Raw genomic sequence first — 17,991 nt, forward strand, 5'->3', positions numbered from 1 at the left:
CCTATTGATTTTGGTGATGGTCGGATATTATTCAGGGGTCAGAATGGGCAAAAAATTTATGTGGATAAAAACACAAAGTTTTCTTCCAAAGCGAATATCTCAGCTTCTATATGGGATATACCAAAAGCAAGACCTGACAATGAAAGTAGAAAATATCACCTTTCTAATGATGTAAAGTAAGTTTTCGTAGGTGATCAAACCACGAAGATATGACAATAGTCGCAAATAAAACCCAAATTTTCATTATTGCGATTTTAATTATAATAACGACTATCACAGCTTTGGTTGGGGACTTTCCAAAAGCAAAGCCTGACTATGAAAGTAGAAGATTTCATCTTTACAATGATGCAACCAAGTCGGCGTAGGTGACCAACTAACGGAGATATCGCAATAGTCGGTAATACATCCCATTTTTCCATTTTTTGGAAATCACGCTACAGGTCGCAATTTTGATCGGATCGTCACGAAATTTTGGGTGTTGATGGGGGTCCCGCAGGAGAAGAAGGCTATTGATTTTGGTGATGGTCGGATAATAATTAGGGGTCGGAATGAGCAAAAAAGATATTTGGAGAAAAAGTCTACATTTTATTCCAAAGCAAATATCTCAGCGTCTATAAGGGGCATTAAAAAGCAAAACTTGGCAATGAAAGTAGAAAATATCACCTTTACAAAGATGTACCGTAGGTTGTCGTAGGTGGTCACACAACGATGATATCGCAATAGTCGCTAATAGAACCCAACTTTTCATTTTTGCGATTTTAGCCCCCAATGAACGATATTTCTCGATTTTCGGTATTTTAAAGGTTTTAGCCTCGTTATCACACCGAAATGGCTTCGTGGGGGGTATAAAGCACTCCCACAGAAATTTGTAGGTATAGGTCCACTCTTTTATATAGCCCCCAAAGAACTTACCTCCCGTTTTTCGGTCTTTTGAAGGTTGTGGCCTCAATATTGATCAAAAATGACAGATATTTGGTATTTAGTATCCGTTTCCCCCAGAAACGTGTCGGTACAAGCCCACGCCTTAGTATAGCCCCCATCGAACGGTAATTCCCTATTTTCGGTATTTTGAAGGTTGTGGCCTCAATATTCCACCGAAATGGCTGAAATTTGGTATTTAGTCTTCGTTGGGGGTGTACAAATTTCCAGCGGAAATTTGTCGGTATAGGTCAACGTCTTCATATATGTAGGTATTTAGTCTACGCTAGAGTTACGAAACTTTCTTCCAGAAATTTATCGGTGCAGGTCAACGTTTTATACAGCCTCCATAGAACGGTGCTCCCGATGTTGTTAACTAAATCCAGAATATCCAGGTTTAGGTCTACTCGGTATTGCCCAATTTTATGTATTTCGGAAAATTGCAAAATTTGGAAAATAGTAAAAATTGATCCATGTTTTGGAAAGAACAAAAATTTCGCCCCATCGGAGCAGTTTTGAAGAGAGTATTATCAGTTGAGATATACAGTGACTGTCACTGAAAATGATGCAACCTGAAATAAAAAGTGTAAACGGTGATAACCTGGAAACTAGTTGGGATTTTTTAACAATTCAAAAAACAATTTTGTAGTCTGGAAAGTTGTCTTTAAGATGGCATACAAAAATATTCCGTTGAAAAACTAGAAATTTCTAACAAAATTGGGGAATACTCCACTCAAGCAATCAAATGAGATTGAATCTTCAACAATAAACAAAACAAACAAAAAACAGCGGAGGCACGCGCAAATGGAAATTTGTTAAAAACAAAATTCCAACAACAACCTCACAGGCAACTGTGGTGATGTTCTTTTCAACTCACAGAATTCGATGAATTCTTAGTTGATACGCGCTGGCATGTTGCAGAATATTTTGATTTTGGTGTTTCTTTGGAAAAACCGAAAACTGAGTGTGATTCTCATTTATATGGGAATACTAGACATTTAAAGCCAATTGATAATTCCCTTCGCCGGGATGAAATCATGATATTGGTAGCGATCAGTAAAATTTTGCAACACTGTCAGTTCGTTTTGAAAAACATTACTCTCTGTAATAGGAGGTAATAAATGAAGTTAAGCCAATGGGGGAATACTCCACTCAAGCAATCAAAAATTAACTACTTTTTTCAATTTATTATTCTGTCTATATTTAAAAAATCGTAATTCTTATTTGACCACTTAATATAACGTATATTTTTGTGTGAATATGTGTATTTGCCCGGCACTCTAAATTTGATCGACTTTATTGAATTTATTTTTTATTAGATTTTTTTAGGCGGCACCCTCTAAAATGTTAACTTTTGTTAGATTTTAAAATTGCCAATTGGAAGATGTAGACACGTGTAGCATTTAGAGCAATTTCGTGAAAATTCAACTTAGGCCCATACAAATTACTATGGAAACTTTGAGGCAACAGAGGCACGTGTTTACATTTTCCAGTTGTTCTCCAACTTTGGCAATCTTAAAATCTAAGAAAACTAAGCATTTTAGGGTGGTGCCGCCAAAAAAAATCCGACATTGATTTTTACTTTCTGAGTTAAAACCAGCCTAATGTAGGTGGTTGTTGTTGTAACAGTGTTTTATTATTATGATTGTATGTTCGTTCTCCTCCACTGGATTCAGATGAGTAGGCTTGGCGGGGCAGTTGAATAGGTGCTTAGTATCGTACGGGCCCATGTCGCATACTGGGCAGATGTCTTGCACGGTGCGATCGATTCCCGTCCAATAGGAATTTAGGTGACTGCAATATCCCGAGCGTAATTGAGCCAAAACTACTCTGGTTTGTCGTGGCAGCTGACGCTCTTCAGCTGCGATAGATGGGGGATGTACTCCGATGACTGCATTCAAACAATAATTGCTTCTGGTCTTAGCAACTGTGTCCGTGTGAATGCTGTTCAAACCTGCCTGATATGCCTGTTAATCTAGGGGTTCTCTCCTATATTGTTGGACCGCAGTATCTAGAGCATGAATATCCTTCTTGATATATCTGGGTGTATCGGTGGCCAGCAGATGGGATGGCTCTCACGGTAACACCCGAGCAAATACTGCAACGATAGCATCTCATTATGTTGTCGTACTGGAAGAAGCTTTGTCTCCTCATGTAGATGGTCCACTGTAGATTTGAAGAGGCTCCCTGTTGCTGTTCTCAGGGCGGCTTTCTGACAAATTTGAATCTTATCCCACTGCGTGTCGCATAAATTCGGGGACCAAACTGGCGCCGCATAGCTTACCACAGACCGACCTATCGCTTTATATGTGGTCAACAAGGTTTTTTTATCTGCACCCCAAGTGCTGCCGGCTAGGGACTTGAGGACCTTGTTCCTACATTTCAGTTTACCGCTGATAGCTGTGGCATGCGCGGACGACGTGAAAGTGGTGTAGAATGTGACCCCTAGAATTTTGGGGCAGTTTGTGGTCGGAATTCTGCTACCATCGACCCTGATATTCAACTTTTTTCTATACTGCGCCGTCCATGTGGTGAACAGAGTGGCTGTCGATTTAGTGGCGGATATCTGCATATTCCTCGCGTGGAAAATGGTGGTAAGATCGGTTAAATAGGAGTTCAGTCTCTCACAGATGTCATCAGGGTAGGTACCTGACCCCAGGATCCTACAATCATCCGTATACGTTACGATCTCAATGGCGTCTGGAGAAGGCGTAATACAGGAAAGATAGAGATTAAACAGTTCCGGTGATATCACCCCTCCTTGGGGAACTCCCTGTTTCACTCTACGGGGCTTGAATTTCTTGTTCCTGAATTGCACATACGACTGGCGACCACACATATAGTTGATTATCGAACGTTTCAGACTTGGCCGAAGGGTTGTCTGCTCGATGTCCTCGAACGTGGCGTGGAGTGATCAAAGACTTTTGATAAGTCCAGCGCCACAACCACTCTTCTATCACACGGCCGCTCCTGGTTGAGTCCTCGACAAATATATGTGGAGTTGGCATGCAGTGCTGTTGTCGTACTGTGCTGCCTACGGAATCCATGCTGGTGATCGGCAACTTATAGCTATTTCTAATGCTAGGGAGGACTAAGGCCTCAAAGGTCTTCGCTACAGGTGACAAAGCCGAAATCGGCCTGTAAGATTCACCTTTGCTGGCATTTTTGCCTGGCTTCAGTAGCGGGACCACCCTGCCCATTTTGCAGACTTAGGGAACAATAAGGGTAGCTGGCGACAGGTTGAGAACTTTAGTGAGACACTCCACTCCCAGCTCATCCAGCTGTTTCAACATTACCATGGAAATTCCGTCAGGGCCCAACGCTTTGGATGATTTAGCGTTCCTGATGGCATTCGCAACATCATCCATTGTAAACTCTGGTGGTTCATCCTCGGCAGGAAGAGATATAATGCGACGTAACACTCGTCTCTTCGCCCTGTCACTCTCGGGGTGCTCGACAAACCACCGATTGAAGTAACTTGCACACCTCTTCGGGTCAGTCAACGTAACGTCGCCAAACGTGTCTGAGGTCCTGTCATCCCTCCTTCTAGGGTTCGAGAGTGACTTAACCGTTGCCCACAATTTACTTATACCGGCTCCAATGTTGCAACTCTTCAGATGATTTAACCACTTGTTTCGCTTATGTTCGCCGACCAGCCTGTTAACTTTCAGTGTCAGCTCCCTAACTCTGGGGCCGTCGGATTTGGTTCGACGAAGCTCATCACGCTCATTTGCTAATCCCGTCGAATCTGCCGGCAAATTTGGTCTTACTTCGGGTTCAACCAGCAGGTATATGGCGAGCGGCTGTAGCATAGATGATGTCTCGAAACGTCCTTTCCGCTACCCGAATATCAGAAGGATTGGGCAATTCTCTGAAGCGGTGATTGTTGAAATCTCTGAAACTCGGCCAATAAGCTTTCCCATGATTGACGAATGTGCGGCGTTCAGAGGTGATGAAATGGGGTGGTCTGCTGATGGAGACAATTATGGGGAGATGGTCTGATCAAAGGGAAATTACGGGTTGCCAGGTGACGTCATTTGTCAGACCAGGTGACACGATGGTTATGTCTGGCGTCCTCATTGACCGGGCAAAACGTAGAGCTATCACGTACGTAGGTATGTATGTACATTTATCTAAAATATGAAACTTATATACAGAGCTCCTTTATGATCCAACTAATTATTTCCTTAACAAAGACAGAACTTTAGGCTTTACTACCAGTACAAGGAAAATCAAAGGACCCTCAATGAAATTCGCAATATCTGTAGTGTACAGTAGTATATTGTCGGTGTCTAATCCCAACATTTCAGCTAAATATGATAATGTACTTAATAACCATGATAAAAGGAAAACAAGCAGCAACGACGAGTATATGGAAAACCTGAAAAACGTTAAACAGAAACAAATTAATTCACTTCTATATGTTGCTTTCTTTTATCATCAATTTACATTCTGCGTTTATCCTCTACATATGCAATGCGGGCATTTGGTTTTCTTAAGTCGCTAATTTCATCAACAATTGGCTTGCGATCATCATATTTATCCAAATGTGTGGAGCGATTTTTGACAGCTAGACATGTGAATATAATTCCGCATACAAATATAACACCATTCAATGCAAAGAAGTAAAACATTGCCGGCCAAATATGAACTAAATGGGAAGATCAAGGAGAAGAATTAAATATGTATGTATGTATATATGAATATGTTGCATAAAAAAGTTGTATTCTTATTTGTTTACTTACCATTTAACCAACAATATTCCTCACCAATTCCCGGCTTGTAATCATTGTGAATATTCGAGCTTTGTATAACCATTAACGTAAATGTCAAAACGAAGGATATCAGACTAGAAACTAAAACATATGGAAAGTAGGAGTTATCACCAATTTTTGAGATCTCAACGGAGACATTTCCTCTCCTGGTGGCATTGGTACGCCATAAATGAAAGCCAATCACAGATAACCAAATGTAGGCACTTTCGTAAAAGAAATAAGCCACATAGCCTGAAAATAAAAGAAATACATATTAGTAGTAATTTTTCTTTAGGCGCTTTACAGTGTCCCATAAATGCCTTCGTAACCCTAGAGTATGTTACTGGATTTAAATTAAACAAAAACAAGTAAGAGAGTATCAGTCAGCTGAGCCGACAGAGATATACCCTCAGCCACGTACCCGAATAAAAAAAGTTAACACAAAACTTCTGTAGGTTTTTTAGCTGTTGGGAAAATTTTCCAGGATGGAAAGGGTCGCAAAAACTACATGTTACAACAAAATTCAGAATGATCCAAGACGAGTGCATTTTTTCCAAACTTTGGGTAGGGTATACCCGTAGGAGTGATCCGATGTAGTACATATTCGGACCTAATACAAATCTGTAGGAAATAATTGTTCTTCTTTATTAGTCTAAGGGCCATTACTATATGTGTTCTTTTACTATCTGATGGATTTGAAAACGCAAAATAAACCAATTTAGAGGCATGAAAAATATAATTTTTACATTGAAAGTTATTGCCAAGAAGCTCCCCCTTGAAATTCAATCATCACTTCTCACTTTATGTTAACCGGAACGCTATAAATCTGTTGGGTAAATCCAAACTATAACAAAAGAAGACTTATAATAATGGGGGTATGGATATTTTCCTTACAGACTATATAATTAAAAATAATTATAATACATAATTGTTCCACAAACATCCCAGATGGGACAAGGGAGACTTCTCTCATATCAATGAGTGCACCCCGATTCATATTAGCTCAATGATATGGGACCTACTGTTTATTGCCGAGTCCGAACGGCGTGCCCTAAGACACCACTTATAGAGACGTTTTACAAGGCTGAAATACTCAGAAAATGTCGCCAACATCACTGAGGGGTATTTTGCCACCGTTGAAAATTTTTGATGTTGTCTGGCCTGGGAATCGAACCCACGACATTTAGCGTGCAAGGCGAGTGTGCATACCATTGCACCACGGTGGCACCCTATAATTAAAAATTTTGTACTTAATTTTCTGAATTTAAATATATTACAATTTGACTTTTCAATTTACAAAGTTTGAGCTAAATCGATTTGTCTCTTAAAGTGTTATTTTACACATTAGCCAGTTTAGGTGGTGCCGGTAGGATTTTCTGGACCTTTTTGGGTCATTATCTCAGGAAGTATGGACTTGCCCACGAAAAAAATACAACGTCGTAACAGGGGCCGCAAGTGCAACCTGCTGCATCACAAATAAATAAGATCAGATAGGAATTGTTAAACCAAATTTTGCGTGGGAGGTACACAAATGAGTGGACCGATATAGTCCATATTAGTACCCGATCTATGCCTGAAAGTAATATTACCAATAGCAAAGTTTGGCTCAATTCGGTTACTCCCTCCTAGAGTTATCATGCCCACAATCTTGGCGAAAAATTTTGAACCTTTGTGGGGGAGGTAATGGAAGGAGTGGACCGATATGGTCTATCTTCGAACTTAAACTAAGTTGGGACAAAATATTGAAAGACCCAAAATTTGAACCAAATATGTTGATCCGTTCGAGAGTTCTCGTGCGTTCCAACTTCGACACATAGTATTATATGGGTTGTTTGCAGTTTTTGTGCTGATTTCTGAGGAAGTATGGACTTACTTGCTCCTGAAAAAAATTATATTGTCGTAAAGGGGGTAGTGAATACAAGTGGCTGCAACAAAAATCAAAGCGATTCGAGAGTAGGCATTAAACTGCACTTAAGCAAAATTTTGTGTGGGAGGTACCCGAAAGAGTGGACCAATAGAGTCCGTATTGCAACCTCATCGAAGTGTCACCATGTGCAAAGTATGGACTAATTCGGTTACTCCCTTCAAGGGTTATCGTGCGGACAGTTTTTCCTAACATTTTTGAACTTTTGTGGGGGAGGTACCTGAAGGAGTGGACAAATCTGGACAAAATATTTCGATACCCAAAATTTGAACCGAATCGATTGATCCGTTCGAGAGTTATCGTGCGCACCAGCCAGCCAGACAGACAGGCGGACGGACATTGCTAGATCGACTCAAAATTGTCTGAAACGAATATCGTACAAAAATACTTGGGGTCTAAAACCATTATTTAGATGAGGCACATTTTTGGTGTAAATACCCTCTGTAGCCTAAAGCAGCCAAGATCACCCATATACGTTAACGTGACTGCAACAACAACGTATTTTCTCTTTATTCTCATCTGTCGTGGTTTATCAAAGGAAAAACTCGCTCAGAGAGACTAATGCACAAAATATTTTGAGCACCACCGGCCCAAAGGCTGAGGGTATAAAAACCTTGAAAACACATTGTTCATGTTCAGAAAGTGAATCCATTACTAAAGGCAAATATTGCTGCGATAAGTAGTAGACTGAGCACCAAGCGAAAGATAAAAGAAAGAACGATTACCAATCTAGTTCGGTGCCTTATTCCCGTATCATAATATGACGCTGTCGTCTGCATTAACTGATGCCTTTATAAAAGTAATGAGTTTGGTTTACATCAGGGTCAAGCACCAAACATCAGGGTCAGGCACCATACTTTTCTATTGCATACTTTACGGGGTGTCAATGTGTGAGTGCATGCGTTTTCAATGGGTTGAATTGTGTGTGTGGAGAGAGCAACGGTAAATGAGCGCAGACGGGCGCCTAATTGCCTGACGATGGTTTACATATTGTATTTTACACACACCCACACAAAACTTTATTCTTCGTAATTTGAATATCTTCGTTTATTTTTATACCCCCTGCCAGCAATTGGAAGTGAGTTTCGCACTCCCTCGCCTAAGAGGTCACTCCGGAGACACCCCAAGGAAGATCGTCGGTGAATTACACAAACAATTTCTATAGCCTTATTGTGATTACGTTTTATCGCGTATGCCGACACTTCGGAGTGACTTCTGAGTGACTTCCATGGCGATTGTTTACATTTATTTAATGATTCAACACATTTGAACAAATATAGAACATTTTCTATCTGATTATTATATGAGACGGTGGTGCAGTGGTAAGCACACTCGCTTTGCACTCTGAAGGTCCGGGTTCGCGTCCCAAGTCAGGCAAAAAAACATCACATTTTTAAAATGACAAAATTAATGTAGGCGAAAATTGCAAAGAATAATTTCTCTAAAAGAGAAGAGAAATAACAAATAAATAAAAATAAAAAATATTAAAAAAATAAATAAAAATAAAAAATATAAATAAACAAATTCAAATAAAAACAAATTAAAAAAATAAAAAAACATTTTTTTAATTTCTAGAACTATCGCGGAAATGATCTTCTAGAAGTGTCGCTGGAGTGACTTCCAAGACGACACCCCGGCGTGGTTCATTTCTTCACAACGGAGGTCACTTCAGGGTGACTTCTGCGACTATCGCCGCGACTGTTTTCATCGCCCTGGGCGACACGCCTAAGTCACTTCCGCGATAGTTTTTGCTTGCAGGGCCCTCAGCCATTGTTTGCGGCCTCACGCATACGACTCTCTCTCTCTCTCCACAAACAGCTTGTGCGTTAATGCATTGCTAAAATTTAAAATCATTGAAACAAGCGACAACAGAACCTTCTACATTGACTTCTGTACGAAGACTGAGTGGTGGTTGTTCTGTTGTTGTTCTCATCAAGGGCACGTGTGCCCCTTTTTGCCGGATGCTGCTTTAGACCAGTGTTCACCAGCGAGCCCTTACTGAGAGGAAGTGAGCATACATTACTGCAGAGTGAGGCAGAGAAATTTTTTGGATCTCTCTTGTGCTCTCAATGAGCGTAAATTTGTTGTTGCTCGCAACGTGTTAGCATCTACACAGGCTGTGAGCGATAACCAATTTACGCTCACTTAGAGCACATTGGCTCTCTTGTGAGTCACAATGCCTTCCCCTGCTTTAATACACTGATGGGCAAATTGCGAGAGACTCATGTATTTTTTACACTTTTGTGTGTGAGGCAGAGCATTTCTGCCCATCAGTGCTTTAATACGACCAAAAATGTGCCTCATCGAAATAATGGTTTTAAATCAGCGTCAGGCACCATACTTTTCTATTGCATACTTTACGGGGCGTCATTGTGTGAGTGCATGCTTTTTCAATGGGTTGAATTGTGTGTGTGGAGAGAGCAACACGGGCGCCTAATCGCCTGACACTGTTTTAGACCCCAAGTATGAAATATGAATAATTTTCTCAAGCTCGAGGTCATTTGTTCAAAATCTTTCTTTATTTATCGATATTTCGCAATCATTTAGATTGCATCTTCAGGATATTCTACAATGGTTGAATAAATACACAATAATTAATAATCACAGGTATTTTTACTAGATGAAGATGCAATCTAAATGATTGCGAAATATCGATAAATAAAGAAAGATTTTAAACAAATGACCTCGAGCTTGAGAAAATTATTCATATTTAATACCAAATAGAAGGTCGAAAAAATCAAATACAATATGACCCCAAGTATGTTTATACGATTTCCGTTTCAGACAATTTTGAGTCGATCCAGCAATGTCCGTCCGTCTGTCTGGCTGGTGCGCACGATAACTTTCGAACGGATCAATCGATTCGGTTCAAATTTTGGGTATCGAAATATTTTGTCCAGATTTGATTTAAGTTCGAAGATGGGCCATATAGGTTCACTCCTTCAGGTAGCTCCCCAACAAATGATCAAAAATTGTCACAAAACTTGTGCGCACGATAACTCTCGAAGGGAGTAACCGAATTGAACCAAACTTTGCATATGGTAATACTACCTCTAGGCATACATCAGGTTCGAATATGGATTATATCGGTCCACTCCTTCAGGTACCTCCCACACAAAATTTGAAATAAGTGCAGTTTAGTGACACCTCACGAATCGTTATGAAATTTTTTGTAACATGATGTTCGTGCGACCCCCGTTACGTCATTGTAATTTTTTTCGAGGGCAAGTCCATAGTTCCCGAGATAATGGCGCATAACCTCAAAAAACTGCACTATGTCGCGAGTTGTCAGATGAATTTGGGTATAAATACTTATAGTTCACTGACAATGTCGAGAGCAAAAAATTGGTAAGGTCGGTCCACGTTTTGGGATAGTCCCTATGCAACGGTTCTTCTTAATGTTTCGGTATTTTGAATATTTTAGCTAAACTTATCAACCAAATTGGTTGAATTTTGAGATGCGGGGTTTTTACTTTACAAAAAACGTTTCCGATAAAAATTATGGACATAGGTCCATGTTTTGTTATAGACCCCATATAACGGTACCTCCCGATTTTCAGAATTTTGAAAATGTTGCATATGTTTCACGCCCAAATACGCCGACCAAAAAAAAAATATGCACATAGGTCCACGTTTTGATATAATTCCAATAGAACGGTATCGCCCGATTTTCGGTATTTTTAAGGTTTTAGCCACATTAAACAACCAATGTAGCTGATATTTGGTATTCAGTCTTAGCCAGGTCTTGCGAAATATTTTTACAGAGAATTGTTGGTATTGGTTCACGTTTTGATATAACCCCCGTGGAACAGTACCGCTCAATTTTCGGGTTTTTAAGGTTTTAGCCACATTATCCAACCATAATTACAGAAATTTGGTGTTCAGTCTTCATATATTTTTGTGATTTTGTTTGTTTTGTTTATTGTTGAAGATTCAATCTCATTCGATTGCTTGAGTGGAGTATTCCTCCATTGGCTCTTCTTCATTTATTACCCTCTATTACAGAGAGTAATGTTTTTCAAAACGAACTGACAGTGTTGCAAAATTTTACTGATCGCTACCAATATCATGATTTCATCCCGGCGAAGGGAACTATCAATTGGCTTCTCAGTTTTTGAAATGATGCCTTTAAGTGTCTAGTATTCCCATATGAATGAGAATCACACTCACTTTTCGGCTTTTCCAAAGAAACACCAAAATCAACATATTCTGCAACATGTCAGCACGTATTAATTAGACACTTAAAGAGTTCGGTTTTTCGCTAAAAAGGCATCATTTTAAAAACTGAAAAGCCAATTGATTATTCCCTTCGCCGGGATGAAATCATCATATTGGTAGCGATCAGTAAAATTTTCGAATATTAGAAAAAGTTCGAAAATATTCGCTAAAATGGTACGAGCGATACCTCATAGTCGTAGCAACCGATTTGGTCCAAACTGTGGATCTCTAAATATTGTCGAAGCTTATTTTATCTTCAAATTTGGTCCCTATCTGCCCAATCCTTGGGGTACCACCCACACAAATGTTCAACATTTTCGTGTGGTTAAGGGTCTGTTCGATGATCCTTCAGTATGTTAAAAAAAACCTATCTATCGATATCCCCGCAAATTTTTGAGGTTTAATCCTATCCATATTTTTGTCGCCCCTTACGCTCAAAATTTTGAGAACCCCCTAAATACTAAGTGCTTTTGCAAAAAAACTACTTCAATCCATGCAGGCTGAGGGTATATCTCTGTCGGCAAAGTCGACTGATACTTTTTTACTTGTTAAATTTTAATTAGAATGTAGAATGATATTCTGGTTGTTGAAGATTCTTATTAGTTAAATGATATACTTTATATATGTTTAACCTTTTGTTATTTTTGCCGATTTTAGTAACCACCAAAAGTAAGTAGCTACGCGGAATTGTCGTTACTACATGTCTCACATAACTGCTTCAACTTTTTTTAATTTTATGAAAGATGTTTAACCGTTATGCGAGGAGTACGAAGACATTTGTGGGACACTGTTTAAATACAGTTACATACAAAAAAAGTATACTTACCAATAAAACTGCATGTAAGTTGGGGAAATGTTATTTCAGACAATGAAACTGTTGCCAATACTGAATTGGCAATAATCAATGATAATAAACAGCTGATAATGAACATGCCATAGATGTTCCTTCTTAATTCGGGTATTGCAAGATACACAATGACTGTCAAAATCGTGAATAAAGTTGAAATAACAGCTCCTAAAAAACCAAACATTATTATTATATATTTAATATTAATTTTCTTTTAAATACCACTTACCAATATTAGAAATCCGCGTTGTTGTTGACATAACATTGGGTACGGGACATGTCATTGCCGCCAATGTCCATTCACCATCTGCCTTCTGTAACGGAGCCAAGCAATATTCCCTTTTCGAAACAAGTATGTCATAACGTTGCAATGCAAGCATACCATTTTCTGAAATATGCCATTCATCTTCTTTATATGTTTCCGGCATCAAGGGGTAAGGATAGGGACATGGAAGTCCTTGCAGTTTTGTAAAATCATGGATTGCATTAAGACGACTTAGTGTTCTACCATTATTGGATGTTACAGTCACATACAAAGGATTTTTTATTTCATGTGGTATTGGAAGACATTCACCATTAGAGTTGAGTATTTCTTTTGTTGGATGACAGCAGAATTTTAAACAAATTCTATTATTGCAAATACATGCGCGTGGATGTGGTGGATATGGTATACGTTGACGGTCTATAATTTCTATATAATCATATATGGTCACTTGATCTCGCGGTATTATTAGATTTTCATAAATATATGAGCCATTAGTAGATTTTCGCGCATTCGTTAAATCGACTGTATCTTCGAAATCACATGTTGCTGTTTTTGACATAACAAATGAAAGTGGACTACCCTGCGCCGCAACAATTGCGGCGCAAATGATACCATGAAATATAAAACTTCTGATTTCCGCCATTAGTAGATCTGAAAAATTAAGAATAAATTATTATAAGTTTTGTTTATTATTTTGTAGATATACATAGTAGAACAATGTAAACTTGAACTATTATATGTTGCATTTAAAAATTTAAAAATTGTATATGCGAATTTTATAAGCAACCATTTTGTTTTCCGACAACAAACAAAAATGAAACCAAGCCCTTGCTGTTAGATATATACAAAAGGCAGTTTTTGTGGGAAGGGAAATTTGTTTCCGACATATCGATCCGAATTCGTACCAAAATCGGAAGAAAAACATTGGTATGTTCGAAGGAATGTTTACGTTCGACGTTCTCTCCGAAATCGGATCGAATGCCCCTACGAAAAATCGTATAGAAGAATCTGAACGATTTTGCTTCCGAATTTGTTCAGATGTGTCGGACATCCGACATTTGGTTTGCTGGGTTGTTTTTATGATTTTCAATTTTAGCAATGAATTAACGCATTGATGCTCAAAGTAAAAAAGAGAGTAAAGTAGTGAGAGAATCACAAGAAAGTTTGTATCAGCATTCAGTGGTTGCTAGACCTGTGACCAGTAAACATGTGGCGGGTGTGTGCGGTTTTGTTCAGTGTCCCCACTAAAATTATGCGTATATCCATGCACATGTTTACTTATCGGCTGCTCAACGACGACTGATTGTTATTCTCACATACGTTAACGTATATTAGGGGTGAGCACGCCTGTGTGCTAGCACACAGTCAAATTGAGAAAACGTACTCTTAGTTTTTTGCGAACCGTAAACAATTAAAAGTTTATGCAATTTTTATTTATATTTTTTAATAATTTGCATTGTGGACGATTTTAGACAACATTAACGTTTAAAAAATGTTGAAATAAGTCATGAAACATAAAGAAAAATTAAAAATTAATTCTCTCTTAAATTTGCCGCTCTCTCGATTTTGCTCAGCTCTGACGTATATGGATGATCTTGGCCACAGCCGAGCAAAATCGAAAGAGAGGCAAATTTAAGGGAGAATTAATATTTAATTTTTCTTAATGTTTCATTATTTATTTAAATTTTTTTTAACATTAATGTTGTCTAAAATCGTCCACGATGCAAATTATTAAGAAATATAAATAAAAAAATTCATAAACTTTTAATTGTTCTTGGTTCATAAAAAACTAAGTGTATATTTTAACAATTTGCCTGTGTGCTAGCACACAGCCGTGCTCACCCCTAATCTTGGCTGAATTAACGCACACTCGTGTCTGTGAGCATTCGTAGAGGTTGGCTATCGCTGCTTTATAACATACATGTTCACATTTGGCACAGCGGTGCCGATGTTGTTCGGCAATTTACACACACGACCCAAATGCAGGCGACGAACATAACAAAGAGAATAAATGTTTTGATTTCTCGCTTTAGTTTTGTGCTGAATGTCAAGCAAGCAGGTTGATGTCGCTTGTTTTTATAACTGTTGATACACTGAGAAGCTTTGGGGTTGTATACAAAATATGTGGAGGCAAGAATGGGAAGATGAATTTTTGTTTTGCATCGACATTTTCAGTGATGCAGAATGTCTTGTAAGTAATAAAACATTAAAAACTGTATCTGCATATTCTTTAAAGCGTCATTATAATATAATATAATCTAATTCATAATTTAATTTTTAATATTATTCAGTGCGAAGCTAAGTACGATAATTCCGTTAACAAGGCTTCATTTAAAATTGCTCTAGAATTGGCAAACCTTTTGAAGATGGTTGTTTCCTCAAAGATGTTGATCAAATTCTCGCAAAGTTCAAAATATTTTTTATGTTGTCCTTTGTCATTTTCTGAATTGATTATTACAGTGTTTTATTTAACTTGCTTTTTTATTTTCTTAGTTATCATTTCATAGATATTTTTATACATACTATTTTCCAATTAAAAAATACATACATGCATGAAAATGAAAATTCGTTTTGTCAGTGTAATATTACCCATACATTCGCAAAAATGTTGCTCGCTCTTTTTGGTCACGTCTGACATACATCATAAGAATATTTTTAAGATTAAAAAAAAACAAAATTGGAATTTTTTAAACTTTAAATTTGCAATTATTAAAGTTTAAAAATGTTAAAATTACAAAACTACGATGAATAAATTTGTGTGTGTACAATACAAAATGTAAAGTAAACTATTACCTTTACAAAGGCATCAGTTAACTCTGACGACGTCGTCACATTTTGATACGTGAATGATTTACTGAATCGTTCGTTGTTTAACCGTTCCTTCGTTGATCGTACTTTTATCTTTCGGTCAGTGCTCAGTGAACTATAATGAACTATATCAACTGATCTAGTTCGTACGCTCTTTTCAATGAATCGTTCAATTGAACTAGTTCGTGAACTATACAACTCTAACTGACGTTTCTTAAGTCAGCCAATGATTTATAAATAAGTACAGTCGGTTTCAAGATCTATTTACCAAATCACGTAAGTAGCAAAACAACAACTCTTTTTTGGCCGAAAATTCTTCAAGATATCAAAATGTTTTTTTTTTTTAATTTTCATACAATTTATTCACAATAACAAATATTTTAATTTGATTGAAACCACGACGCTGACGTTTTACGTCACCTTATAATTTCATCATGGTCGGTTTAGTATTTCTATATGACACTTTAGAACTCAACTGCTTTCACATCAATTGTACCGCTTTTTGAGCGAAACTTGAAAATTCTTGCACGGAAAGGAATATAGCTTGTATGTAAAAATATGTATGTTAAATATAGTTGCTTTTCCATAGATTTTATTTTTGTAATATTTCAAAATTTCACGAAATACCTGCAAATGGGTGACTGAAAAGACTGATTTCTGTGTATTCGGCATTTGGGGTTAAAAATAGTGAAAAAAAAATTTTAGAAACGGAATAAGTAAAACAAAATTTCCTTTAACGAGGTCCGAAAATCAAAATAAAATGTTTTACATATTTATATGTAAAACATTTATATGCTAGACGTCATTACCGTGCCGTGTCCCCAATCGTTTTGTGTTCAAAAAACACTGATATTCATTAATTTATCAAAATACATATCGCACCTGTTCAACAAAAGGGTAGCAAATTCGAAATTTTTCAGTAGAGACAAAAAACTGTTTATGTTATGGTTAAAGGTATACTATGAAAAATAACCATGTCATCGTAAAGATATATTGTTAACTATATTACAAAACTTGATTTTGTTTTATGTCGTTAAGTATTTGTAGAAATATAACCAATTTCCGAGTTACTACCCTTTTGTTGAAAAAAAGTTTGTTTTAGTGGAGGTATTATTTCGACTTGTGCCCGTTTAACTGAAAATATTCTCGTAGTGTTTCGACTTGGGCCCATTTAACTGAAATTATCTGCTGCGATTAATAACACGATAAAAAAATATAATAAAAAATTAAAGCAACTTTTATTCATACGTTGATTTGAACACAAACATATGTAAATAATAGTTAAATATATTAGGTATAGTTATCTATCAGGTATTTATAATACGTTTCGTAGTATTTCTTTGGAATAATTTTTTTCAATTAAGTCTCTTATGTCTCGTTTTTTAATACCTGATATCAGTAGCATACCCATATAAGCAGGACATAATCTGAAATAAATTCAAACGGGGCATGTTGTAAGGACTAATTATTAGGCCGGGGAGATTTGTATGGAAGGAAAAAAATGTAATAATTTTTTTTAATCCAGTTATTTTTTCGGATTTTTTGGCATATAACATTGAGATTTTCGATCCCACACACAGGCACAAATTGTAGCCCAGACAATAATTAAGAACTCTCTAGTACATCACAAACACATTTTGGTCTCGAGACAGTGCACATTTTTCGGAAAATATCGATTGTAGCTCAGTACATTTATCGACATTTTCCGAAAAATGTGCACTGTCTCAAGGTCAAAACTGCCTAAAGAAGTGTTCCAATGTTTTTGCGATGTACTAGAGAGTGTTTAATTATTGTCTGGGCTACAACTTGTGCCTGTATGTGGGATCGAAAATTGTCGATTGTGTTCAAATCGCCCCACCCTAATAAAGATACACTAAAAAGTAAAAACTTACTTGTAACTCTTCCAATATGTAGTAGGCTTTATGTCGTTATTGTTTTTTTCTACAAACACTTTTAAAAAGTCTTGATTTTTATAAGAAGTTTTGTAGAGAAATGAAGACGTATTTTCCTTTTCTACTCGTAGTACCTTAATATTACCCCAGTTGACTTTTTCGTCGGATTCATTTATACTGAAATTCCGACCCCATTCTTCTTGTAGGGACTTAAAATCGTAAAATTCCTCATGTACTAATTCATGAACTCGGTATAGTACTCCGGTCTTTTTAGCGGTTGATATTAAAGTGATATATTGGTCAGGGGTGTATATCGGTTTACTTCCTATGTGCCTTTTCACTTGCTTTTCTATTACGCTGTGGAC

At 37.4% G+C, this 17,991-nt stretch overlaps 1 protein-coding gene across 7 annotated transcripts in view; it reads right to left on the minus strand.

Annotated features, from left to right (window-relative positions):
• Nucleotides 1-17,991, minus strand: part of LOC141403880 (G-protein coupled receptor Mth2-like) — a 536,210-nt gene that overhangs the window by 453,924 nt on the left and 64,295 nt on the right. For 4 of the 7 annotated variants that reach the window (XM_073986944.1, XM_073986943.1, XM_073986945.1 and 1 more), the window contains exons 2-6: nucleotides 12,891-13,577; nucleotides 12,641-12,829; nucleotides 5,664-5,924; nucleotides 5,368-5,569; nucleotides 2,494-5,299 (exon numbers count right to left, since the gene is read on the minus strand). In XM_073986944.1, the coding sequence (XP_073843045.1) occupies nucleotides 5,098-5,299; nucleotides 5,368-5,569; nucleotides 5,664-5,924; nucleotides 12,641-12,829; nucleotides 12,891-13,569 (1,533 nt within the window). In that variant the 5' untranslated portion in view covers nucleotides 13,570-13,577 and the 3' untranslated portion in view covers nucleotides 2,494-5,097. Of the gene's footprint in view, nucleotides 1-2,493; nucleotides 5,300-5,367; nucleotides 5,570-5,663; nucleotides 5,925-12,640; nucleotides 12,830-12,890; nucleotides 13,578-17,991 lie in introns of those variants that run through there. The other 3 variants (XR_012412913.1, XR_012412912.1, XR_012412914.1) reach the window with 1 other exon arrangement.

The sequence above is a fragment of the Musca autumnalis genome, unplaced genomic scaffold, assembly GCF_047663935.1.
Source record: "Musca autumnalis isolate F117 unplaced genomic scaffold, ASM4766393v1 scaffold_4, whole genome shotgun sequence".
Classification (NCBI taxonomy): domain Eukaryota; kingdom Metazoa; phylum Arthropoda; class Insecta; order Diptera; family Muscidae; genus Musca; species Musca autumnalis.